The 26,660-nt window shown below is 43.6% G+C and overlaps 1 protein-coding gene across 2 annotated transcripts in view; it reads left to right on the plus strand.

Moving 5' to 3' along the window:
* The window catches only part of SFI1 (SFI1 centrin binding protein), a 52,838-nt gene that overhangs the window by 5,438 nt on the left and 20,740 nt on the right, over positions 1-26,660 (plus strand). Inside the window, exons 5-23 of one of the 2 annotated variants that reach the window (XM_074972845.1) lie at positions 2,802-2,912; positions 4,874-4,968; positions 7,418-7,450; positions 7,543-7,660; positions 7,925-8,027; positions 9,476-9,632; positions 11,562-11,723; positions 12,171-12,241; positions 14,299-14,391; positions 15,209-15,306; positions 16,041-16,107; positions 16,750-16,880; positions 19,161-19,242; positions 19,479-19,657; positions 19,904-19,979; positions 22,487-22,582; positions 23,018-23,094; positions 24,896-24,998; positions 25,528-25,624. In XM_074972845.1, the coding sequence (XP_074828946.1) occupies positions 2,802-2,912; positions 4,874-4,968; positions 7,418-7,450; positions 7,543-7,660; positions 7,925-8,027; positions 9,476-9,632; positions 11,562-11,723; positions 12,171-12,241; positions 14,299-14,391; positions 15,209-15,306; positions 16,041-16,107; positions 16,750-16,880; positions 19,161-19,242; positions 19,479-19,657; positions 19,904-19,979; positions 22,487-22,582; positions 23,018-23,094; positions 24,896-24,998; positions 25,528-25,624 (1,949 nt within the window). The remainder of the gene's footprint in view (positions 1-2,801; positions 2,913-4,873; positions 4,969-7,417; positions 7,451-7,542; positions 7,661-7,924; positions 8,028-9,475; positions 9,633-11,561; positions 11,724-12,170; positions 12,242-14,298; positions 14,392-15,208; positions 15,307-16,040; positions 16,108-16,749; positions 16,881-19,160; positions 19,243-19,478; positions 19,658-19,903; positions 19,980-22,486; positions 22,583-23,017; positions 23,095-24,895; positions 24,999-25,527; positions 25,625-26,660) is intronic. The other variant, XM_074972846.1, reaches the window with a different exon arrangement.

Here is a 26,660-nt window from a genome sequence, read left to right on the forward strand (position 1 = left end):
CCTGCAGTATACAAGGTTATTCTTGATGTGTATTCACAAATGCTTTGCATATTTGATCTTTGAACTGCTACAGCAATAGAGCTTCTGAAATTTGGTTTTAAATCACTACTGAAAAAGTAACACTCTTGTTTGGAATTTCTTCCTATTTTGCTTTAATTTGTGTGTCCACTCTTGCTTGTCCTTGCTGTAGGGCAGAGGTGGGCAAACTACAGCCCGTGGGCCACATCCGGCCCGTGGGACCCTCCTGCCCGGCCCCTGAGCTCCTGGCCCAGGAGGCTGGTCCCCGGCCCCTCCCCTGCTGTTCCTCCTCCCCCGCAGCTTCAGCACGCCATGCCATTGGCGCAGCACTCTGGGCTGCCGGGCAGTGCAGTTGCAGAGCCGCAGCCTGACCCAGTGCTCTGGGCGGCGCGGCTGTAGTGCCGCCAGCCACCAGTGCTCCAAGCAGCGTGATAAGGGGACAGGGAGCCGGGGGGGGTTGGATAGAGGGCAGGGGAGTTGGGGGAGGGTGGTCAGGGGGTGGGGAGGTTGGATGGGGCAGGAGTCCCAGGGGAGCCGTCGTGGTGAGAAGCGGGCGGGGGTCGGATAGGAGGTGGGGGCCAGGCCACGCCTGGCTGTTTGGGGAGACATAGCCTCCCCTAACCAACCCTCCATACAATTTTGGAAACCCGATGTGGCCCTCAGGCCAAAAAGTTTGCCCACCCCTGCTCTACAGGCATAATCCAGTTCCTATTGAAGACAGTGGAAGACTTGCATTGACTTCAGTATGAGTTAGATCAGGCCCCAAGTCATCCCATTTGATTCCAGTATGAGGAATATAAATTCTTACCAAGACTGTATTAGCTGGTGAACACGAATTGTTCTGTGAGCCAGAATAGTACTCTTCCCCTCTTCCTCCCACATATTGGGCGTGCATTACTTGCTTTGGCAATGTGCAGATCCAGTTTAAGAAGTCTGGTAAATGAATGAAAATGCCCTTTTTGAAATCTAGAGCTCAGCCAGCTAAATTAAACCAAAATAACTTTATTTTAAATTTAAAAAATATTGTTCCCAAATCCAGGACCAGATCTAGGGTCACATTATTAGGGGAGGGTATTTTTGGGCCTTTGAATGTTGTAATTTAAAAAGTGAACAACCTTTCAAGGAGGTAGTTAAAATCCAAGACTTTCCAGGGATCTAAGAGTTTTAAAAAGTGAAATTTGGCTACTGTGTCAGTATTTTGCTATGATTTATAATTTAAATAAAGGATGAAGGCTGTACGTACATATTGTACATATTTTGGCCTTTCTGACAATCATTTGGGGCTCCTTGAAGATCATTTGGGGGAACAAAATGTCTCTTTTGCCCCACTGATAGTGCCAGGTCTGCCCAAATCCCACGTTGCCCTGGTTCACCACCCTCCTGTTGTTTTAACAATTCAGCCAATCTGAAAGAATAACCTATGGCTCTTTCATTTTTTCCTGCTTGAGTGCTTGGAATGGCTTAGCAGCTTGGTTTGATGGGGTAGGTAGCTTTGAATTGTAATATATGGGATTTTTTGTTGTTTGTTTGAGGGGGGGCTGGTCATTTTGATCCTGATCCTGCAGTCCTTACACATTTGAACAGCCCCATTAACTCGGTGGGATTCTTCCCGTGAACAAGGACTGCAAGACTGGGCCCATTGTTTGCTTATCTGTCTCTGTTTTCTTGCTTATTCTTAGGTTGATCCTTCCATTTTCCTAATCTCTATGAAAAAAATATGTAGATGAGAAACATGAGGAAATTATTCACATTTGCACCTAGTGCAACTTTACATTTTTCAGAATATTAGCTATGTCATTTTGGCCAATGATCATTTCCCCAGAGTAATGTTCAAGTGAAGTGAGGTATCTCAGGTAGGGACAATAGATATACTGGTCATTGTTATTTCTAATTACAGAGAATCTTGTTATTTGAAATCCCTCATCTGAGTCCCAGTTCCTTAGTTCAAAACCTCATCCCATCTGAGTTTTTATTAGTTGAGCATTAACATGAATGTTCATGTAACACCGTCCGCTGGCCTGGTCATCTGTGGGACTTGAACCCAGGATCTCTGGATCTAAAAGCAAAGACCTTTATGGCTTGTGCTAAAGGACTAGGTTAATAAACTCAGAGGCAGTAGCTCATTCATAAACCTTTATACATGTCAACTAAAGGCTGACAAGCAGCCACACTGTTAGCACATGGTGCATGTAGAAAGAATATTATCTAAGGTTTTTAATCATCCCTTTTTGGAATTTTAAATTCAGAATAATTTGTTTCACGGAGCACAGTTGGTATATTTCAGAGAAATATAAACCTGAAATCCAAATTAGTGACAAATATACTTTTAAAAATTAAAACAAAAGTTAGCTTTTGGAAAAAACATTCACACAAACCAATACCGAGCAAGACTGACTAGAGATGTAAATGTAGCAGAGTGTTGTCTAATGGTTCGAGGCTCGAGCATAGCTCAAGAGATGAGTTCTATTCCCAGGTCTGCCACCAACTATGTGATCTTGGGCAAGTCGCTTAACCTCTCTTTATTTTGTTTCTCAATTTTAAAAGAGGGGTAATTATTTACAAGGGTTGTGTGAGGCTCAATTAATTGTATCTTAAAGCACTTTTTAGATTCTCAGATTAAACGTGGTATAGAAGGGTAAAGTTTTGTTATGCAGTTAGGTGTGGTTGGGTTAAGCAGCTAATACTGGAAAAAGGAGAGGTACATTTTAAAGGAGACTGTATTTTTTTATTGACTAAGATATTTTTACAAATCTTCCCATCCTCAAAATCTTTCAACTGTATAGATGTCATTATGATCGGAAGATTCTGCAAAAAACCTTTGGCGAGTGGAAGGAGGAATGGTGGATTGTTTGCAGAGAGTGGAAGCTCAGCGTCAGAGCTGACTGCCATTACAGGTCTGTGAAATGACGTTGTATTGTTGTGTCCACAGTGGTGTGAGAAATCCTCCCTGGATCTTGGAGGATGGTGTGTATGTCAGTAAACAAACTACCCCAGCAGCACTGTTAGGTGAGGAAAGGCCAATGTTAATGCTTTCCTCACTTATTATTTACAACTTTTTCTTCCTTCCTTATTGCCACCCTTCATCCAACAAACAGTATATTTTTCTTTCTTTGTCCTAAGATGAAATCAGATGTCACAGCTCAGGTGTCTTCAGAGTACTGTTCACCTTGTATGAATCAAATTTACTGATATCCAGGAATCAATCATTAATTTAGATCACTCTGAACATGTTCATGTTGATATTCCTCTCGTCTTCTAAGTGGCCAAGTTTTCTTGAGGTACGCTGTTATTTGACTTGGAAAGAAGGAGCAAATGAGCAGCTGGACGCTTGTCTTTTGTGTTCTTTTTTTATTGTCTCAAAATGCAAAGTAGTTGCCATGCCTCTTGTCTGCTGCTCACATGTTGACTAAGATTTGGGAACTTGATCTCTGTCTTGCTCCCAGATTATCTTCCATGTTGGCACAAACTCTGAGCCCATTAGTAGTGAAACAGGCATTCTAGATCCTCTTCTGCTTATATTGCTGTATGATGGGACAAATTAAGTTTTCTTTTCAAGAGGCTTTTATATATCCTGAGTAACCATATAATCCCTTTATACCTTCCCCTCAACCTCTTACTGTAACAGCAAAGCCTCCTGTACTCTTCTCTCTTTCTCACAAGGCTTTTTTGGCTATTGTTCATAGGAACAAAGGGGTTTCTTCTTTCCTCACCTTGTCTCAGAGAGTGAGGAGTTAATGGATACCCTAGTTCTGTCTCATTTTTACATGGTCTCTCTGTGCAGTCCTTTTCAGTTTGAGAAAGCTTTCAGAATCCTCTCATCTTAATGTCTCAGTATGGGGCAGTGTAATTATTTAAAGGTAGACTGGAACATTGATGGATGAGTGATTGAGAGTGTAGGCCACACACACACACTAAAAATATCTCTGTGAAGATGTTGCCTGTGCAGAATGGGTTATCCAAAGGGCAATCAAAGTTGATCCAAAACTTTTTCCCCTTGGATGTTAAGAAGCCGCACTTTCCTTGTGCCACCATGACTTTTCCATTGAATGGCAGAAGAAAAAGTCCAGATTCTGTGCTGTGAGACACTTCCCTTCCAGAATCTGACTATAAAGTCTCACTAGAAGCTGCTCTGTGTGATAGGAATCTCTCCTGCCCATTCCAGAACAATTGAGACCAGGTCTGCTGAACAGGAACTAGCTAGATTGGATCAAGGCTTATGATGGATTTTTTTGTTTTGTTTTTAACATGCGAACATGGGCATGGCCATAGTGGGTCAGACCAATGGTCCATCTAGCCCAGTATCCTGTCTTCTGACAGTGCCAGCGCCAGATGCTTCAGAGGGAATGAATGGAACAGGGCAATTTATTAACTGATCCATTCCCTGTCATCTAGTCCCAGCTTCTGGCAGTTAGAGTTTAGGGACACCCAGAGCATAGGGTTGCAGCCTGGCCATCTTGGCTAATAGCGTTGATGGACCTATCCTCCATTAATTTATCTAATTCTTTTTTTAATCTAGTTATTCTTTTGGCCTTCACAACATCTCCTGGCAATGAGTTCCCAAGGTTGACTGTGTATTGTGTGAAGAAGTTTTTCCTTATGTTTGTTTTAAACCTGCTGCCTATTAATGTTATTGTGTGATCCCTGGTTCTTGTCTTCTCTGAAGGGGTAAACAACACTTTCTTATTCACTTTCTCCACACCATTAATGATTTTATAGACCTCTATCATATCCTCCCTTAGTCTCTTTTCTAAAATGAACACTGGCAGTCTTTTTAATCTCTCCTTAATTTCCTTGAATCATTTTTGTTGCCCTTCTCTGTACCTCATCCAAGTCTAATATCTTTTCTGTTGTTCAGATATTTCCTGTACAACCTGATATTCCAAGCCTGGAAGACTTTTATATGCCAGCAGCGAGAAAAGAGGTGCAAGTATCGTGTCGCAGAGGCTCATGGTGAGAGGGGAAGGGGGAGCAGCTTTCTTAAACATAATGTCAGTTTTTCAAGGACGTATTTCCCTGCATGTGTTTGTGAATTTACCTCCCCGACTCCTGTGTGAAAGTGTAATTTACCAAGGCTTGTGGTGTGTTCTCCATCACTGGTAATTTTTAAATCAAGCTTGGGTGTTATACTTTGGGAATTATTTTGGGGAAGTTCTATGGCCTGTGTAACACAGGAGATCAGACTATATGATCACAATGGCCTTGGAATCTCTGAATCTTATGTGCAGATGGTTGTCAACCTAAGGCTAGCAGGGGAGATTGCTCTTAATGCATTGTAGTGTGCAGCTATACAGATAGTTACGGATGCCAGTGAAAAAGCTTAAGGGACTCTCTATTTGCTCTTCAGTGTGGGTCTGATCATTGGTACGGTATGTATTTGAATGGGTATTTTCACAAGAACAAATTATTGGTGGAGTTCCCCAGCCCCTCAGCTGATGTAGGAGTCAACTCTGGCTTCCTCTTTGTGCATATGTTGATTTTTACCCACCTTATCCTGAGTCCCCTCTCTTTTTAGAACATGTTACAGGTGAAATGAAGCTCATAACATTTTCACAGTGAAATAGAGTTCTGACTTGATCTATGTTGAGTCCTGGATTCTGTAGCTCCTAAGTGCACTAAAGCAGGGTGCACATGTTCTCTGGTCTACCGTGGCTATGAAACCCAGCTGGGGAATCGCACATGCGAAGGGGATATATATTCTAGATGCACTGGAGGAGAAAGTTAGTTTTCTTTGCAAATGCCTGCCCCACTGACCCACTTGCCTGTAATGGTCTCAACTTCCAGTGACTACTGACAAAGATAGAGTGGTTCCTTTGAGATCAAGTGGTAAATAGACTGTATTTTTAAAGCTGAAGTCAAGATTTTTGTCCCATACTGCATGTCCAGTGGGAGGTTAGCTGACAACTAACAACTGGTGTTTGTATATGTGTGCAACCCTGGAAAGTTACAGACCAGCACCTTATGTCGGGTATAGTAAACTCAAAAGAGACTCATCCACCTTCTTGTGGAGGGAGGTTCTTGTGGAAGTAAATGTGTCCCTTAGGCTAAGTGGCAGCTATAAACTGAGGCCAGTGGTGAGGAAGGATTCTGTCCTCCCCGACTGCTGCAGGTGCCCCTATCCCAAGCCAGTTTATTTGATCAGGTACAGGGACTAGGACCTGGCTGTAGTTTGTAAAGCACTTGGGGATCCTTCAGGATGGAGGGCAGTAATATACATGTAAAATATTTATTGTTTTCCCATCACCAAGTAAGGAGGCCAGGCATTAACATGCAATCCTACTTCCATTTTCACAAATTGCATCTCGAGCTGTTGATTATGAAACCTTAGAATTTACAACATTGAAGAGGAGAAAATGGAGAAATTACTTCAGTAGCTCTGAGCAATGCTTTTAAATGTTAATACCACATATCCAATTAACACAAATTATTTGGTTTACAAAGAAAAATAATAAACCTCCCATTAATTAGTCAAAAAGTGAAAAAGAAGTAATCCCTTTTCAGATATGTTAGATCTTGGCTCACTAGATTTTGGAGGACGTTGCCATAGAAAGATATAAAATTAACCAGCTTGTGTTTGGGGAAAGATACACTTTGGGTCATTTCTCATTAATAATAGTCCAAATCAACATCATCAGTCTTGGGCTATGGGTTTGTTCTAAGAGATTGAGAGGGAGGCAGTTTGTCCTAATGGATAGACCACTGGACTGTGACTCAGGCAACCTATGTTATGTTCCTGGCTATGCTACTGAACTTGGGCAAGTTCTTATCCTCACCTCTCTGTGCCTCAATGTACCCATTAAAATGGGGATAATGCTCCCTTGTAAAGTGCTTTGAGGACTACTGATGAAGCGCTATATAAAGAACTAGATATATTTTTAATCTTGTCCAATAAGCCAGATATGCTGAGTAATTTCATACTCTTAGGCGATCTGGAAGATTTTAAAAGATGCCAAGCGCTGGTTTGTTCTATGTTTGTACAGAGTCCAGCACAATGGGTTAGTGATGGGCAGCTATTGCTATACAAATAATATTTCCTCAGCATTCTCGGTAACTGTATCTGAAGCTGCAGTATGTGCCCACAGGAATTGTGCAGCCTGAACAAAGTCATTAAACAGTGTTTTATTTATACCTTGCAGGTTATTTGAAGCTATTGATATTTCAGATCTTATCTTAAACCCATCTCCATTACTCTGCCAGCAGCTAAGGGGCTTGTCTACATAAATTATTATGCAATAAAGTATATGAATTTAAAGTGCAATAGCAATTTTGCAATAAGTCTTCATGTGGACACTCTTGTTCCAGAATAAGAGTGTCCATGCAGGGAGCTATTGAGGAGTAGCTATTCTGGACAATTTCCTTGTGCAGACAAGACTTATCTGTGCCTGCCTCTCTCTAACCCCAGCTCGTGGAGTGGCTGCAGTTTTAGATTTTCCCGGTAGGTGGCAATGTAAGGCTGATAATGATTTTAAAAATACCAAATCCTTGTATGTCATTTAAAAAAAATCTTGTGACCATTGCTGTGCACAGCGGAGAAGCAGAAGCTGCGCTGGACATGGCAGCATTGGCTGATCTACATTGATGTTCGCAGGACCAAGCATAGGATGCGATCCGAGGCATTGGCGTTCAGGGAAACAAGCACTCTGCGGTGAGAGTGGGTTTGAAGCAGTCACATGTTAATCACAAACACCTTCTCTATCCCATGATCTGTTCCTACATTGTATCTTGCTGGTTCATAGTTATGGTTTTGTCTCAACTGCCTTCTCCCCTACCCCTCAAAGGACCACATAACTCCATCTAGAAAGCAGTGCATCAATAACATGTGTATGTAGAGCCCTGCCTTTCCTGATGAGAGGAGGTTAGTTCCTCACCCCACACTGCAGAATTAATGGGTCTTAAATGCTTTTGGCAGCATGTCATGGAGAGTGTGGACAAGACGACTGTGCCAGAAGTGTACTGACCATGAGATGAATACTCTGGCTCTGCAGCACTGGGCCCAGAGCCTGCAGTTTCGGGTAAGTCCTTCAAACCCAGACCCTTCATACCTGAGATCACACATGGTTGTGAGTAATAGCTAGCAAATGAATAAAGAATTCTCCATCCTCAATAATCCCTTTGTACACTGAGATACCTCTAATGAAAGGATGTTTATAGATTGGGTGATGCAAGGTATAAGTTTCACCGTACCCCTCCAGATGTGCATGCAGGTGTGAGTTCCCCAGGCAAGATCTTACCTGTGAACTGCTTCTCAGTTGTGCAAGTAAAATAGAACCATCCCCTGGTTCTCTCCACGTGGGGTCCTCAAACATCCTTCTTCTCTACAATGCAGGTATAAAAGCAACATCCAGGCTTTTCTAGAGTTCAGTGTATTTCTAAGTTGCTGCGTGGCCAAAGGGAATTATTATGATTCTTTAAACAATGCCCAGGAAGATACCAGGTGCTTTATAGAGTCATTAAAAAGACAAAACATGGTCTCTGCCACAAAGAGCTCCCCACTTTAAAACAAATAGATAAATAAGAGGTGGAGGAAAATGATTTTTATTAGTATGTTTCAAACACATGGCCAAAAGGAGTCCATCATCTTATCTTCCTCGCTGGGTCATTTGCACTCACTTCCCAGAAGAAGTGAAGTGAGTGTAGGACAATCACTGTACAATGGGCAGTTAATCTTTTGTGAAATCCAAAGTGAAAATAATTTGTCAAGACGATATATTTTATTTCCTGTGCCGTGGAATTGTTCAGCCTTTTCCCTGGAAGGGTGATGGCTGCTGTCATGAGTTTAGAACAAGGCACTTGCTCTCTTTCCACTTGGGTAGGGTGTGGTCTTTGGTTCCAGCCTGACTGAAAGATGGCAACCCTGCATGGGATCAGCACTTTGCCAGGGAGGCTGGTCCCATGATTTGGGAAACACTGTTAGGACTTTAGATACCTGCCTCCTTCATCTCCTTTAAATTAAAAGATTGTACTTGGGAGCCCATTATTCATTCCCAGAAAGTAACATTCTGCCCTTTAAAAGGAAGAAATGATAGTGTAACTTAAAATTTCTCTGGCTGTTGTAAGACTGACCCTGGAATTCCCTGTTCCCTCTCACCTTCCACTCTGCAGTATGCTTTGGGTATAGAAACAGCTCAGTGCTGTTGACAAGGTGAGAGGAGTTTGGTTGCACATGTAGGGAAAGCCAGGGTGGGAATGAGAGGGAAGGAGGAGGCGGTAAATGAAAGTCCTGGCCTAAATAGATTGGAAATGGCCAGTAGAATTGAACATAAATGATTGCTTCCTGAAAACCTCATGGCTCCTTTATTTTTGTCTCCTGGTCTCTATTTGATATGCTCTCCCTCTCCGTTGCCTTTGGGCTTCCTTATCCCCTTCCTTTGCTCTTGCCCATTCCCTCAATGTTCCCTTGCTTTCCTCTGCTTATTCTTGGCTGACCCTCCTCCTCATTTTTTCTAATTTGTATTGTCAGGCCTGGCTACAGTGGATGGAGCTGTATTTGCACATCCAGCATGAGAAGCAGAAGGAGGCCTGGGCAGTGAATCATCATCAGCACTGGGAGCTGAGAAGATGCATGAAGGCCTGGCTTGGGCATCTGCAGCTTCAAAGAGAAAAGAAGCATCAGGACAGTGAGTGAGAATCATAGAAATATAGGACTGGAAGGGACCTCGATAGGTTATCTAGTCCAATCTGCTGCACTGAAGCAGGACTAAGGATTATCTAGACCAGCCGTGACAGGTGTTTGTCTAACCTGTTCTTAAAAACCTCCAATGATGGAGATTCCACAACATCCCTAGGTAATTTGTTTCAGTGCTTAACCTTACAGGTAGGAAGTTTTTCCTAATGTCTAACCTAAATCTTCCTTGCTGCAATTTAAACCCATTACTTCTTTTCCGGTCCACAATGGTTAAGGAGAACAGTTTATCACCCTCCTTCTTGTAACAACTTTTTATGTACTTGAAGACTGTTATCATGTGCCCTGCCAAGTCTTCTCTTCTCCAGACTAAACAAGCCCAGTTTTTTCAATCTTTCCTTGTAGGCAATGTTTTCTAGTCCTTTAATCATTTGTTGCTGTCCTCTGGACTTTCTCCAGTTTGTTCACATCTTTCCTGAATTGTGGTGCCCAGAACTGGACACAGTACTCTAGCTGAGGCCTTATCAGTGCTGAATAGAGTGGAAGAATTACTTCTTGTATCTTGCTTACAACAGTCCTGCTGTACATCCCAGAATGATGTTCGCTTTTTTTGAAACAGTATTACATTGTTGACCCCTATTTAGTATGTGAGCCACTATCACCCCCAGATCCTTTTCTGCAGTTCTCTTCCTAGATAGTCATTTCCCATTTTGTATTTATACAATTATTCCTTAGTAAGTGGAGTGCTTTTGTCTTTATTGAATTTCATTCTATTTAAGTCAGACCATTTCTCAAGTTTGTCAAGATCATTTTGAATTTTAATCCTGTCCTCCAAAGTGCTTGCAACCCTCCCAGCTTGCTATCGTCTGCAAACTTTACAAGTGTATTCTCTATGCCATAATCCAAATCATTTATGAAGATATTTGAATAGAACCAGACTCACAACAGATCCCTTCAGGACCCCACTCAGTATGCCCTTCCAGCTCAATTGTGAGCCATTGATAACTACTCTGAGTATGATTTATGAGCCAGTTGTCCACCCACCTTATAGTAGATTCATCTAGCCTGTATTTCCCTAGTTTGTTTATGAGAAGGTCTTGTGAGACAGTATCAAAAGCCTTACTAAAGTCGAAATATATGATATCTACTGCTTCCCCACTATTTACAAAGACTATCCTGTCAAAGAAGGATAGTAGCTTGGTGTCACATGATTTGTCCTTGACAAATCCAGGTTGACTGTTACTTATTACCTTATTTTCTTCTAGGAGCTTACAATTTGATTGTTTGATTATTTGTTCCATTATCATTCTGGGTACTGAAGTTAAGATGACTGGTCTATAATTCCCTGGCTTGTCCTTATTCCACTTTGTATAGATAGATACTATATTTGAATGGAGAGATGGACAGAATAGGGCTTCACTATCTAAACAACTCATTGCCACCAATAGGAGAAGTTGATATATTTTCCCTTTTAGGAGACACTTGGATGCTTCTGGTTGGTGGTTCAGCAGCTGAAGAGTTGTGGCCTGGGCTAGCAAGGATTGTGTGGTTTGTGTACTGATGCATCCAGAATGCTGTTGCCTTATTGTGGAAAGAGGATGGATATCATCTTAGAAAGGAAATTGCTCTACTGACCAAAGCTTACACATTGTAGTGTGTACTCTCGTTGGGGTACCTGACAGGAAGAAGTATGAAGCCAACTTCAGAGCTAGTATCAGTTCCTGCAAGGATTTCCTGAATAACCAGAACAATGTCAGCTAATAGGTGGTGGTAAAATTCTTGGTAAAATTCCCATCATCCCTTGCTGGTACTGGAGATTCTGTCACTTGAGAGCCTAGAGTTTGCATGTCATTGTCTTGTCCTGACACAAATGATGGAGGAGCAGAGAGAGCTGGTCATGTGTAATTCATGTCTGTTGTTCTAGAAGTGGCTCAGCAACATCACCAAGTCTGTGTGCTTCAGCAATGTTTCTCTGGCTGGCAGCGAGCCTGGGAGCACAGGAGAAGCATGCAAATCCACCAGGAGTGCATTGGTGAGCTAGCAGCAAGGGTTACCTTACGGAGAGTCTTCACGCACTGGAAACATTGTATCCTTTGTGTATGTTACCATAGAGATGCCAGGTTCAAGATACTCCTGCAGGTGGACGGCGCAGATGAGCAGTAATGTAAGAAGCAGCATTTGGGTTCAGGCATGGTTGGACTGAAAAGCACCTGTTCATTAGAAAGGTGCAGGTTAGTCCATAGTAAATGGGCATTGGAAGGGAGCAAGACTAGCAACTGGAACACATTAGCTAAGAACCTGCAGGCACTAGGATATGGCAGCAGGGAATCGCTGACAGTAAACAAGAGATGCGTCTTTTTAAGTCAGTGAAGCCTCTAACAGCTTCACTGCAAACAAAATGTCTCTGTGTGCATACCAGTGCAGAAAATCCAACACTAAAGCAATTGTGGACTGGAATTCAGTGTCTGTCCCTGAAGGAGAGGGTGTGTTGTGTGTGTCTATAAAAGATACTTTCTTTTTAACTTGATGACAGATGTTGTACTGTGCATGGAAGAGACCTGGAAGCACAAGCTTGCAGAAAAGCATCACCGGCACCATCTGTTGGTAAGCGCTTTCTAATATCTCAGGTGAGAGGGAATCTAGGCTATTTGGGATGATTTCCCAGAGCCGCACCTAGCCACATGTGTGTTATGCTTTAGGTGGTATGTATAGTATTTCCTTCCATGAAATGTTCGGCTCAGATACTAGGTGCACAGATTCAAACTGTCATGGAATCCACCAGACTCTCTGTTCATCAGGGTGTTGTGTGCAGATAAGATAGATTAAGAGACTTTAAGGCCAGAAAGGAACCATCATGATCATCTAGTCTGACCTCCTGCACATCACAGGCCATAGAACCTCACCCGCCCATTCCTGTAATAGACCCATAACCTCTGGCTGAGTTACTGAAGTCCTCAAATCATAATTTAAAGACTTCAAGTAACAGAGACTCCACCACTTACATTCGTTTACACCTTAAAGTGACCCATGCTGCAGAGGAAGGCAAAACCCCCCCAGGGTCTCTGTCAATCTGATTCAGGGGAAAATTCCTTCCCGACCCCAAATATGGTGATCAATTAGACCCTGAGCTTATGGGCAAGACCCACCAGCCAGACACCTGGGAAATAATTCTCTGTAGTAACTCAGAAGCCTTCCCATCTAGTGTCCCATCGGAGATATTTGCTGCTAGCAGTTGCAGATTGGCGACATACCATTGTAGGCAGTCTCATCATACCATGCCTTCTATAAACATAGCAAGCTGAGTCTTGAAGGCAGTTAGGTTTTTTGCCACCATTGCTTCCCTTGCAAGTCTTTTCCAGAACATCACTCCTCTGATGGTTAGAAACCTTCTTCTAATTTCAAACCTAAATTTGATGGCCAGTGATATCCATTTGTTCTTGTGTCCAGATTCACGCTTAACTTTAATAAGATAGAGGACTGACACTCATATCTTGATGGGAAATCTCATCTGAGATGTCTTTCCAGTCAAGCGCAAATCAAGTTATTGTTCCAATCAAGAAGCAAATTAACTCAGACCAGTTGGTCCCTCGTGTGCTCCCTGGTCCCTTCACTCTGAAATAGCATCTTCCCCTTTTTATTCTAGTGATTTTTCTCACCTTTGCTACTTATGCAGGAGGATTACTGCCCCAGTGCCATGAGGATAAATGGCTTTGTTCCTTTTTACACTGCTGTGCTACAGGAGTCAATGTCTGTACTTCCTGTACTCCCCTCTTGAAGACTGAAAACCTTCCCTCTGTGATAATGCCATCATGTGCCAGCCACCTGTATGAGAGCCTATAAATGTCTCTTCCACCTGGGGAGGGATAGGAGTTAGTCTTTTTTTTCTTTATCCTTAAAAGCACGCCCACTTACCAACATAAATAAATTCCTTATCTCTGCCATTCACAGGGCCTCTGGCTTGTTGGAGCAGATATTATTCTATAGTGTGAGGCCGTGTTGATCATCAAAACAATGACCCTAAGGCCAATGAGATTATATTTTGGAAATAGCAGTAGTAGTGTAATAGGAAGTGCTGGCCCTTTAAGTCAGGGTACAGTCTCAGCAGATAATTCTTCACTGTTCAGCCCAGAATTGAGGCATTCTGGGATTTGTAGTTCAGAGAGACCATAAGAGTTAGAAGTCAGTAAAGAGCTGGGAGAGGGGAGAGCAGTATTTAAGATCCCCTTTCCCAGTACAGAGAGATCTTGGGAAAGGACAGGTTGTGAGCCTCCCCTGCTTCAGGAGCAAGTTGTGGGTCTCCAGTCAGAGAAGGATACAGGGAAAGGGCAGGGCCTATTGATCTCTCCATTGAGAGAGGGTGTGGGAAGGGGCCTGGGCAGTAATTGCTGACAGAGCAAGGGAGAGAGCTGGATGACTCAAAAGAAACCCTAGGAAGGGGGAGGTTTTTAATTTAGCTGGAGAGCTAAACTCTCCAACCAGGGGGAGGGAAACTGAGGCTCGGCTCTGTATCCATGACAAGGCAGTAAGACTGACCATTACAAGTAGCAACAAAGCTGGATTCTGTTGGAACAGTTGGTCCCAAGGGAAATTGGCTCCTCGCTGCTTGGTTATTCAGGCTACACAGTGAATGGTAAGTAAAATTCTGCTGATTGTTTTCTCAGCGCTTTGGGTTTAATGCCTTGCGGAAGAACATTATAAATGCTCGTCTCCAGCAAATGAGAAGAAATTTGGCTCATCGGCAGCATCAAGTAATGGTGGGTTTAATTTGTGTTATGCTGTGTTTATGTGAGACCTTTCCCTGACCCTTCCCACCTTCTCACACCTGTTCCTATGAAAAAAGAAAAGGAGTACTTGTGGCACCTTAGAGACTAACCAATTTATTTGAGCATAAGCTTTTGTGAGCTACAGCTCACTTCATCGGCATCCGATGAAGTGAGCTGTAGCTCACAAAAGCTTATGCTCAAATAAATTGGTTAGTCTCTAAGGTGCCACAAGTACTCCTTTTCTTTTTGCGAATGCAGACTAACACGGCTGCTACTCTGAAACCTGTTCCTATGAAGTGTTCTCCAGTCAGTTGCATTGTTCCCTTGCTACCAGCAGTTTCAGAAAATATCTCCTGTGTAAGTCTAGGGTCAGTCACAGACATATTGGCCTAGTTATGTGTTGTCATACAGCCCCATTGCAAACCTCTTTGTAGCCAAGAAGATTTATAGTCTCTCTCTCTCTGTATGTAGGGAACAATTGGCTGTAACCTTGTGACAAGGAGAGTGAAGTGGTTCAAATAAGCTCAGCAGAGCACACATTATAGCAGCACCTGGATGTAGCAACATTTCTATTTTCAATTGTTTGAGGACTCCCAGGTCTATATTAAAGACATTCAGAGCTGGAGGAAAACAGAATTGTATCAGGCTCACGTGGTTTTTAGACTGTTTTGTTTTGTATATCAGTACAGTGTACTTTAAGGAACTCTCCCTTCAGAATGCTGTATTAGCAGAACATCTGCGTCATCGTTTTTTTGGATTCCCCCGCTCTTGTTACCTGAGTTTTTCTATCTCTGCTGTTTTGCTCCAGTTGCTGCAGAGCTTCTGGAATCGCTGGAAGTGTCGGTTAGAACAGGAGGAGGAAGAGCATCAGCGGTCCCTGACACTAGCAGCTCGCAACCACTACAGGTACTTCAGGGACATGTGTTTTCAGATGCAACTAAGGGGCTGGAACTTACTAGCTCTTGGTTCTGGTTTTAAATCTGGTAATGCTTCGATGCGTGAGATCATCCTTGCACATTATGAAGAGTGGTCTAGCTCTGGACCATACCTCATTTGAGAAACATGGGAGGGAAATTGATATTGGTACGCCATGAGCCTTGTCTAGGTTTGCTTATTTAAAAAAAAATCTCCCACCAGTGGTGGGAATACTAGTGTAGACATGGCACAGGCAGTTTTGCCACCAGGTTGCATAGACCTGCACTGAGCAGGGTTAGAAAACAGGGTGGTAAACATCTTCCCTGTCTACATGAGTGCTACCACCATGGGAGCCTAGAGTGGGAGAGATCATTTTTTGGGCAGGTGTTGTTAACTACCATAGAGGCTAAATTCCTCTTTAATCCCAGTGAAGATACTTATTTCAGGATTGAGTGCATAATTATGAAGCAATAGAAGAAACTCTTGCAATTGTACCTGCCTAGATTGTGTTTTTAGATAAATATGTAACTTGTTGCCTTTCTTTTGGTGGGGTGGGAGGAATCTGTATGGCATACTTAAAGCACTTTAAGGTAACACAATTATTTCCTGATAGAGACTGACTGTTCAGGACACTAAGTTATATGTAGCTGTCCAGGTCCCAAGCTGCTCTTTCAAATAGAGGGAGGCTGTTTGCTGAATAGTTGGGTTTTATTTTTTTATTTCAGGGTAGCGCTTCTGCACAAGTCTGTCAGGTTGTGGTTAAGGAATGCCAAGTGGAGAAGAAACAGGCAGGTATGGAGTATTTGTCATGTTTAAGTAGCTCTTACATGAGATTCAACCCAAATGATTCTAAAAGCTGGAGGATGAAGGTTGGGTGAATGTGCCAGTCATTTCTGTGGTGCAGCAGATTCATAGGATAAAATCATGTTCTCTCTGATCAATAGCTTGTTGAAAGAATTGTACATCAGCCAGTCAGAGCACTTCTCTGGGAACCAAAGCGTGCTAATGTTGGCTGCTGGAGTTTCTAGGAAGGACAGGAAGCCCTGATTAGTTGATTTATGATCATTATTACTATTATTGTTTAGTTTCCAGTAGTGCCCACACTGTAAGCCTTGTTTTGAAATATTACTTTGTTCTGAGTGCAGCCTCCAGAATGAGCTGGAACTGTTGAGCTAGTTGGGTGAAATTGGTTTTCCACCTCCTTTCCTGTGAGAAGTGTGGAGTAAAGTTTTATGAATCATAGACTATCAGGGTTGGAAGGGACCTCAGGAGATCATCTAGTCCAACCCCCTGCATAAAGACTAGAAACAAACCCCAAAAGCTAACACTTGTATGTTAAGTAGGATAGGTTAGTTCAGATGGCCTTGTTGTGGTAGTCCCTTGGGAAAGGAGCACTGTTCTGAAATGAAACCAAGCCTGTCATTTGCTTTTTAGATTCAATATGCCAAAGCTGACAGTCACTATGGAAGAGTGATCTTGCCTGTCACCTTCCAGGCCTGGAAGAGGTTTAAGAACTATCAGCGCTGGTGGAGAGAGATGAAGGAAACGTCATCATGCTTTCATAGGTACAGTGGATTGTTCTTACGGACTGACTTTAAAAAGAGTATGTGCATTGGGCTGCAGCAACCAGTGCCTGTGTAACTAAGAGTAAAATGTGTTGTACAATCCACTTAGGTCACCTCATGAAAAGAAAAGGTGACTTCCTGGAACCTGTCGTTCTTCCATAGTTGCCTCTGCGCCTTCCCACATGTTGTTCCCTTACATCTTGACACCAAGAGTTACAGAATCCCACAGGTGGGAATGCACAGAGACCCTTGAAGAAATAGTAATGTTCCTTTGGATAACAGAAAGTATCTGGCTGTTGAAAGGCAGTGTGATCTAGTGAATTGAGATGAGACAAAAAGAAAAGGAGTACTTGTGGCATCTTAGAGACTAACCAATTTATTTGAGCATAAGCTTTCGTGAGCTACAGCTCACTTCATCGGATGCATGCTGTGGAAAGTGTAGAAGATCTTATTATATACACACAAAAAGCATGAAAAAATACCTCCTCCCACCCCACTCTCCTGCTGGTAATAGCTTATCTAAAGTGATCACTCTCCTTACATTGTGTATGATAATCAAGGTGGGCCATTTCCAGCACAAATCCAGGGTTTAACAAGAACGTCGGGGGGGGGGGGGGTAGGAAAGAACAAGGGGAAATAGGCTACCTTGCATAATGACTAAGCCACTCCGAGTCTCTATTCAAGCCTAAGTTAATTGTATCCAATTTGCAAATAAATTCCAATTCAGCAGTTTCTCGCTGGAGTCTGGATTTGCTCAAATAAATTGATTGCAAATTGGATACAATTAACTTAGGCTTGAATAGAGACTGGGAGTGGCTTAGTCATTATGCAAGGTAGCCTATTTCCCCTTGTTTTTTCCTACTACACCCCCCCCCCCCGACGTTCTTGTTAAACCCTGGATTTGTGCTGGAAATGGCCCACCTTGATTATCATACACAATGTAAGGAGAGTGGTCACTTTAGATAAGCTATTACCAGCAGGAGAGTGGGGTGGGAGGAGGTATTTTTTCATGCTTTTTGTGTGTATATAATAAGATCTTCTACACTTTCCACAGCATGCATCCGATGAAGTGAGCTGTAGCTCACGAAAGCTTATGCTCAAATAAATTGGTTAGTCTCTAAGGTGCCACAAGTACTCCTTTTCTTTTTGCGAATACAGACTAACACGGCTGTTACTCTGAAACCTGAGATGAGACAGAGGCAGGAACCCAGGATGTCTCATTTTGGCTCTGACACTGACTTGGAGCTTGCCTGCACGTAAACTGGAACCAGTGCAACTGGAATCACATTGTTTGTTTGCAATTCAGACCTTTGTTTACTTTGATGTAACTTTGGGCATGGGCACTCTGCATTGATTTAAAGCTAGTTTACATCATTTCAGTTTGCTCCTGTTATTTACTAGGGACAATATTTACCATGGGCAATCTAAACTGCTATAAGCCAAGTTTAAACTAGTTCAGTGTCCATGCAAATTTATACTCATTTTAACTAAATCACAACATCACAACTTTAGTTAAACCGGAACAATTTCTGTGTATAGACAAGCCCCAAATGTATAACTTAAGTGAGTAAAAATCAGTGTTGGTCACAGTGAAATAAGTATCCAGCTGCAGACTTGCACTAAAATAACTAAACTCCAACCAATGTAGGTATTCTGGTTCCAGTTTCTGTATAGATAAGTCCTTGCATTGTCGCCTTGGCATGTCAGTAATGGCTTTCCTTCTCCAGAGGAGCTCAGCTCCCCCCTCTCCCACTGAAATAAACAGAAGCCGTGGGTGCTTATCACCTCTGAAAATTAGGACACTAACTTGTCCCTCAGTTTCCCCACCTGTAAAGTAGGGATAATGAAATTATTAGCCTACTTCACTGGGGTGTAGTGGTGGTTGGTTAATGGTTTGTACAGTGGGTTGAGGATATAAAATGCTATATTTATTCAGTACATTGTTATCATCTTTTCACTTCTGTAATGATAGGGGAAAAAACTGAGAACAAATATTACTCTTTAGAGATTTTAAAAGAACTTTTGTGGGCTCTTATTGTTTGCATGAATTCAGTCCTGATGCTGAGCTGGCAGGGGCGTGATGCAACTAAACTTAAGCATCGCTTCAGTTTTCTGATTAGAAAGCACATGACGAAGCACAGCTATAAAATCAAAGCAACTGCATAACAAATGGTTTCAATTTGGACAGACTGGCATGGTCATCAGAGCCCATAAGGCCAGTCCCTTAGATGTCAGACAGGATTAATTGGTTCCACTGACATTCTTCATTCTTGCTTGCAGAGAATTGTTGATGAGACAGGTATTTGACACGTGGTGGCTGAGTGCATGTCAGCAGCGAGAGAACCGGACGAGAGAGAGAATGGTAAATGCAGCACTTTCCCTTGGACTTCACCAAGGGGATAGATGGAACAGTTTCCTGATCACCTCCTGTGAACATGAGCAGCACAAGATGGGCTTGCACCAATTGCTATTCCACTTGAGTGGTTGGGGACCACATGAGACAATTTCCTGTGCCCATCACCACCTCTGAGGAAGCTTGCCCTGCTGCTCATTACAGCCCACATCATGAGTTCCCCAATTTTCTCCTGTCTGTTGCAGGCCATTCTTCACTTTAAGCAGCAGGTACTGGTTCGTTTCTGGTGCTCCTGGCGCAGGAGAACAGTGGTGTGTTTGGAGGAGCGAGAGAGCACGGCTCTTGCCTGTGATCATTACTACCACCTGCTGCTGTGGAAGACTTTCCATCTCTGGAAGAAGAACGTTCAGGAGATCAGATCAGAGTAAGAGGCAGCTTAAAACGGAGACTGATCCTGATTCAATCTCAAAATTGGCCCCTTTCCCAAAGGAGTTTCTGATTCACGCCAACACTGACCCCTCACGTGTTTTAGAAGCTGTTAGCGCATCCTAAATGTTTACATATTTAATAAATGTACTTTCCCAGCACAATAGCAAATGTGGATTCAGGCTTGGTGCTAGAGAAGCACAATAGGTCTGGGTCAGTAAGGTCTGGTCTGTTTTTCCTTTAGGAGGATCAAGGAGATGAAAGCTATTAGGTTTCACTATTCAAAGTGCCTGCAGTGGTCTTGGAGCAAGTGGAGAAAGGTGAGAATCCGAGCAGGTAAAGAGTTCTCAATCCTCCTCTATTTATAGGTTACCTGTGCTTATCATTTAGCTGCTTAACAGACACCATATTAAAGGCACTGTGTGGTCATAATACTAGTTAATCTTGGGCTACTCTAACCAAAGACTGCTCTCTCCAAGGAGGGGTAAAACACTGCAATAAGGGAGGAGTAGGAGTAGTGTGGGAAGGTGCGAGGGAGTTCTTTGTTTGTCCTGCATTGCTCCACTGCTCACAGAGGCGGGGAGGGCAGGACTGTCACTCAGTGGTGTTACCCAGACAGTGGTTTTGGGACTATTACATGAATGCGTGTGTGAAGGCTTCCCCAACCATTACACTCTCTATGCTTCCCAGAGCATCATTTAAGTGCTCATTTAAGTGAGGGGAACTCCTGGAAAATACCACACACTGTTCTCAGGAAGAAGAAAAGGAGTACTTGTGGCACCTTAGAGACTAACCAATTTATTTGAGCATAAGCTTTCGTGAGCTACAGCTCACTTCATTGGATGCGTTCAGTGGAAAATACAGTGGGGAGGTTTTTATTAAATAACCCTTTTTAGAAAGAAGACAGTTAAATATTATACCAGTCTCTAGCTTTGTGCTAATTGGTATCTGCATGAAACATTATCCCCAGTTCACAGAACCTTCTGGCAACCTTCTGATTGTAACAGTTCTTCTCATCTCTTGTGAATGGGATATTAGCAAAAACCATGTCCGCTGCTGTTTCAACCAGCCTGACTCCAATAAAGACTGTTACTCAAAGGGGACCCTGGTGCACCCTGTACAGGAGCCTAGTGCTCTCTCACTGCTACAACCATTCTAGGACAATACACACTGCTGGCTGGAAGTAGCAGCCCAACTAGCATGCTCCAGGTACATTGAGTGGGGAAGGGTCAGATCATCATCCTCATGGCAAATCCCAAAGGCTCATGGTCTACTTGCAAATTGAGTGCCACCTGGATCAATCTCTGATAAGGTGCTTAAGGTGCTCTGATTAAATTTATGTCCATCACTGGCAATCACGTAATGCCACCAAAGCTTTTGGTGCCACAGGATTGCTGGCCTTGTAGCGGCATTCCTTGGTACACGCACCACAACATTTTTTGCTTTTTCATTCCTATAATATGTGCAAAGCAAGAAAGCCACCAAAACCATACCAGTGCTGATGAAGGTGGTTGCTGGGTTCAGCACTGAATATCCTAGTTTCTGATCTTGTCCTGCCACTTGATATAGAGCAGCTGACTGAGACAGTAAGAATTGATGTTGTTTGGCATATCAGCCTCAGGGATAATAGCCTTTTCCCAGAATATAAGGATTTGCTGACCAAGTGGTTGGAGAAGCAGGGCTGTCAGACCTGTATTGCTGATGGTCATAGGCGGGAGTGGGGTTTCTGTTGTCTTGTTAACTGCATTTCCTATTAGAGCTAGTCTCTGGCACCAAAGTAAGCCCATAAGGAAGTCAGAGATCTGTGTGTTCTTCATGTGAGGGGAACAAAGTCAACACTGCACTTCCCTTCTTTTGAACAATCTGATTGCAGGGTCCCTTTTCCCTAAATTACCCTTATATTATGAAATAAATCCTGGCATCTGAGTACTCTGCAGCTCCATTGTTAATGCTAGTGAGGTGTATCTCATACGTCCTGGGGGGAGGGCTGGACCTTTAATTTATTAGGGCTCTGCCCCACATATGCCTTGTCATCAGATCACAGTATTAGATTTACACTTGGTTTGGTGGTTGGGTGATGAGACCAGGCATCATGTGACAGTAGTCTGTAGCTTCCTGTGAGAGAGAGCCTTCTCTGTCAGAGAGAAGGTTGGGGCTAGGAAAGGCCATGGGGAAGTTTCTCCAGAGACGAGCAGAGTCTGGAGTAGGCCTGGCAGAGCCAGAGCTCTCCTGCTCAGGGGAATCCGAGAGTGAACTGGGACCTGAAGCCCCAATACAAGGGTAACTGGGAGACAGACCATCAGGGAAGCGCTCTCAGTGGATCTAGAGGGGACCAGGGTCAAAGAGGAGGAGGGGAAGGAATCTCCATACTAGCCATAGGGAAAGGCCTGACTGAAGTGACCTGCAGTGACAGCTGGGAGCAAATGCTGTAAGGGGAACAACAGTCTTGAGAAGAAGACGCTTGAGGAATTACCATGCAGCAGAACCTGGGTTTTGGAATGAGCAGTTGAGCCCAGCAAAGGGCTGAAGAAACTGGAGTGGGGGACAGTGTGGGTCTGGTTTAAGGTGAGATTGGAACTGTTTTAATAGATGAGCCTCCAGGAAGGGGCGTTGTTTAACTTGCACAAGAGCCTAGGGGACAGTTTGAGAACCTGAAGGGGGAAACTGAGGCAGCAGGTCTGGTGCCAGTTCAGGTAAGACCCTGCTGCTCTATGGGAGTGATGCTGCTCTATGGGAGTGATGCTTCCTTGGAGGTTGGGGATTGTAGGCGGGTAACTCTTCTTTTCTTTCACTTCCCACACAGTCTGATTTTCTTTTTTGCTTGTAGTATGTGGGACATCGGTCTAAGAAGTGGAAGACATTGGTGCAAGCAGACATGTATTATCAGCACTCACTGCTGGCCAGGGTCTTGGGTGCCTGGAAGGTAGGAGGATTATGTTTGTTTTGTTTCTCAAGCTTGCTGTGTCTGCACCCTCCACCCTGAGGAGGGAATGCCATATCTGCATATGTGTTTGACTTTAGGGCCCACACAAAGTATAAGGTCTAATGCTGCTACCGCTACTGGAGTGTCTCCCTTGAGCTCCATTGGTGGAACCCTGTGTTCTGGAATACACGGGTCCGAGGTCTGACTTGTGTGGCTGTATATATGTAGATAGCTGCCAGTTACTCAGGATGGCAAAACCCATGTTGCTAATGTATAATTGCTATTGACAGTAACAAGAGGAGTGCTAAACTCTGGCGGCTGCAGCTTCTGCATCTGCTCCTGGACAGCTGCTGCTGAGAATTCCCCAGAAAACTCCTCACCATAGTGTTCCTAACAGCTGGGGGAAGTCTCACTTCAGCACTGCTTTCCTTGCAGAGTTATCAGCAAAACATACAGTGCATTCTACGCCGAGTCGATGAAAAGAAGGAGGAGCATAATAGGGCACTGTTGCGGTAAGCCTGTCCCTCTCCATGCAACTCTAGAAAGAAGGAGTTGCCCCAGGCCTCCTTGACTGGCACATTCACTAATCCCTGAGCTTTTGACACTGAGAACTAACTCTCCCCTGCTTCACTGTTTTTTTGCATCTCAGCCGAACTAAAAGGAATGGTAACATTCTCATTGGACTGGATGCTGGCCGTGACCTTCTTGTGGATACTCAGGGTTGTGAGCCACCTCACTACCACCTGCTTTTAGCATGCGGAAACCTTGCCTGTGCCTCTCAAGGGTCAGCTGCCCAGCTCCATGGGCAACATGAACACTCCCTTCTAGGCTCCACCAGCCCCTCTGTCTCTCTACAGGCTAGCAATGGGCGCACTCCAACCTTTGAGCCCTCCAATTGTCTCCCTGGTATGTCCAGCCCCTGGTGCACTGTACACTCACAGTATTCACAGATTTGCTGCTTCCAACGAAACAGTAAACCTCAGTTTATCAGTTCCACCTCAGATCACCACTCCTCTGAACACACTAGCACTTAAATATGTTTATGGTAAAAACAAGTGTACGTTTATTTAACAAAGCATAGAGACTGAAATAATAGTAAGTAGAAGTATTGGAAACAAATGGTTATGTATGAACTAAAAGCATAACATTCTAGATGTTAGCGTTAATTAACTAGATGCTCTAATGTCTTGTAGAGTAACGCTTATCCTTGCAGTGCTTCACAGCCAGGTTGGCTGTGACCTTCCTTTCATGACACACGCTGTCAGCTTGCCTCCTAGGGAAGGACCTAGTGTATTCCCCCCACCCCCAAACACATACCAGTCCCATCCTTTGTCTTTATTCATGAACAGGACCACCTCTTCTCCCCACTGTTTGTTTCATCTTGTACATTTCCTTTCTTGTAGATTTCACAATCTCTTCTTTTGCCTGTGGCTCAGTATGCAAGTAGGCATAGAGTGTGAGGCATACATTGTACAAATGACCAGGCAGGGAGATAAATGTCTGCTGCCTGCTGCCTGAAAGGAACATCTCCGAGCTATGTCACCTCCTGGTGACTTGCCTTAATTCAAGATCTTAAGAACATTATTTTCAGTAGAGATACATAACTCCTTAAATATTATCCTTACATAAGTTTTGCAATGACGACCAGAGCGCTATTGGCTCTCAGTAGAGCTTTCGTATGCCACCATTTGATGAGCTGTTGTGCATATATCCCAGCAGATCCCTCTTTGTGCCAGTTGGCATCAAGAAATCCCTGGATGACTTTGCCCATTATGCACCAGTCTCTTAAAGCATCTTTTGTCCAGTTTCAAAGCCTTCTCCTTATGGCAGAACTGTTCTTGTGGTGCCTGCTGGAGCCACAACTCGGAACAAACGTAGGATCAGACCCCAATAAACATACTGGCTGGTAAACTACATGCTGCCCTTGCAGTGGATGGGCTCTGCTATGAACTTAAAGTGATGGTGCGCTTGGGGCAGATATAGTTTGTCTTGTTTCTTACAGGTGGCAGGACCAGGAAGGGCATTGGTCACCCTGCATTAGTTGCAGTCACTTTAGTTTTTTGTACCAACTGGGAAATGTGTTTTGCTGCTGTTTTGTCAGTGCCTGGCTGCACTTGCGGGCATGATGTCAGGTGCTTGGCTATGTTTAAGAAACTCAAAACAAAGGTGGGTTTGTGGATGCAGCAATTTTTTGGGTTCCTCTCCATGAATGGAAAGGTGCCAAAGGTCGAGCCAGCTTCCAAGAGGTGGGGAAAAGTATGTGGTGAAAATCACTCTTGATGTCTAGGGTTTTGTTTCCCACTTTGTCCTTAGACAGGTGCTGAGTATCTGGAGAGAAAATACTGTTGCCCTTGTGGGTGAAGCTAAGAAAGCTGTACAGGCAGAACTGCACTACAGGAGATCAACTCTCTCAAAGGTGGGATCTGCGTAGGGGACTTGGAGGCTATTTTAGCCAGGAAGTAGAACTAGTCCAGGCAGGAGTCACTTCAGGGAATAGTACAGTCGTACTTAGTCGGGGGAAGCTTACAGCTTCCCATAGGAGCCACTACAAAGAAGGATGCAGAAGCCGGGGAACTCGCTGCTCTGAGTCCCAGCCTATCTCAGCAGGAGTCTCTGCAGGCACTGGCTGTGAGGGAGTCCACAGCTTTTCGCTATCCCATTTCCTGGAAGGGAATAGCATGGCAGCTTTGGCTGTGTGGAGGAAAACCCCTTCAAGAAATGCAAAGGGGATATGGGTCAAATGGCTGCTCTTAGAAACCCTGCTCTGGGGGCACAGAATTTCCATTTGTGGAGGGTTTTCCCACACCTGCTGCAGTTGGCTTGTGTGATGGGGTGACAGGGTGTGTTTGTGGTACTGGTAATGTGGGGCACATGACTTCAATTCTAACCTCCAAAGAGTACTGCGGTATTAGTTTGTATCCTGTCTCTCTGCTCTAACTCCCTAGGTGCTACTCCAGTGGAGGGACACTACCTGTTTGCGGGTGTACTGCCGGCAGCAGGAGGCAGCAGCTCTGAGGCAGGCCAGGAGGTGTTTGGATATGGGTGAGCCTCGGGGACCAGGAATGTAAAGCACTCTCCAAAGGACCTGGTTACTGTGTTACAGCAGCGTGTGGCTTTGTTGCATGAATTCTGACACTAATTCATTGGTGTGTGAATCCGAGAAGCACGCATCTCTGTAAGGCAACCATGTATTTGCTCTGCATAGATGAGATGAACTGGCTCTGCCATGAGGACTGTGTGGTAGTGACATTGTTCTACAGGGTTTCCTGCAGTATAATGGGTATTTTTGGGTTGACTAGCTGTGTACAAATTAAGAAATCCTTCCTAGGGTAGGAGGAATGGTCTACTGGATAGGGCATTGGCCCAGGATTCAAGCAGTTTGCCACAGGCTTCTTGTATGATCTTGGGCCAGTCACTAAATCAACCCTGAGCATCAGTTCTTCATCTGTAAAATAACTGTAACACTTCCTCCTCGCAGGGGTGTTGTCAAGATAAAATCCATTAATGATTGTGAGAAGCTCAAATAATACAGTGATGAGGGCCATACAAATACCAAGAGGTTCAGGCAAATCTTGATTAAAAGTAGGGCTGTTGGTTAATTGCAGTTAACTCACGTGATTAGCTCAAAAAATTAATCATGATTAAAAAAATTATATTGATTTAAATTACAACACAGAATACAAAGTGTACAGTGCTCACTTTATATTATTATTTTATTACAAATATTTGCACTGTAAAAACGATAACCAAAGAAATAATAATTTTCAGTTCACCTCATACAAGTACCATAATGCAATCTCTGTATCATGAAAGTGCAACTTACAAATGTAGAATGTTTTTGTTACATAACTGCACTCAAGAACAAACCAATGTAAAACTTTAGAGCCTACAAGGCCTCTCAGTCCTACTTCTTATTCAGCCAATCACTAAGACAAACAAGTTTGTTTACCTTTACGGGAGATAATGCTGCCCACTTCTTATTTACAGTGTCACCTGAAAGTGAGAACAGGCGTTCGCATGGCACTTTTGTAGCTGGCATTGCAAGGTATTTATGTGCCAGATCTGCTAAACATTCATA

Source organism: Natator depressus, chromosome 15 (genome assembly GCF_965152275.1).
Source record: "Natator depressus isolate rNatDep1 chromosome 15, rNatDep2.hap1, whole genome shotgun sequence".
Lineage (NCBI taxonomy): Eukaryota > Metazoa > Chordata > Testudines > Cheloniidae > Natator > Natator depressus.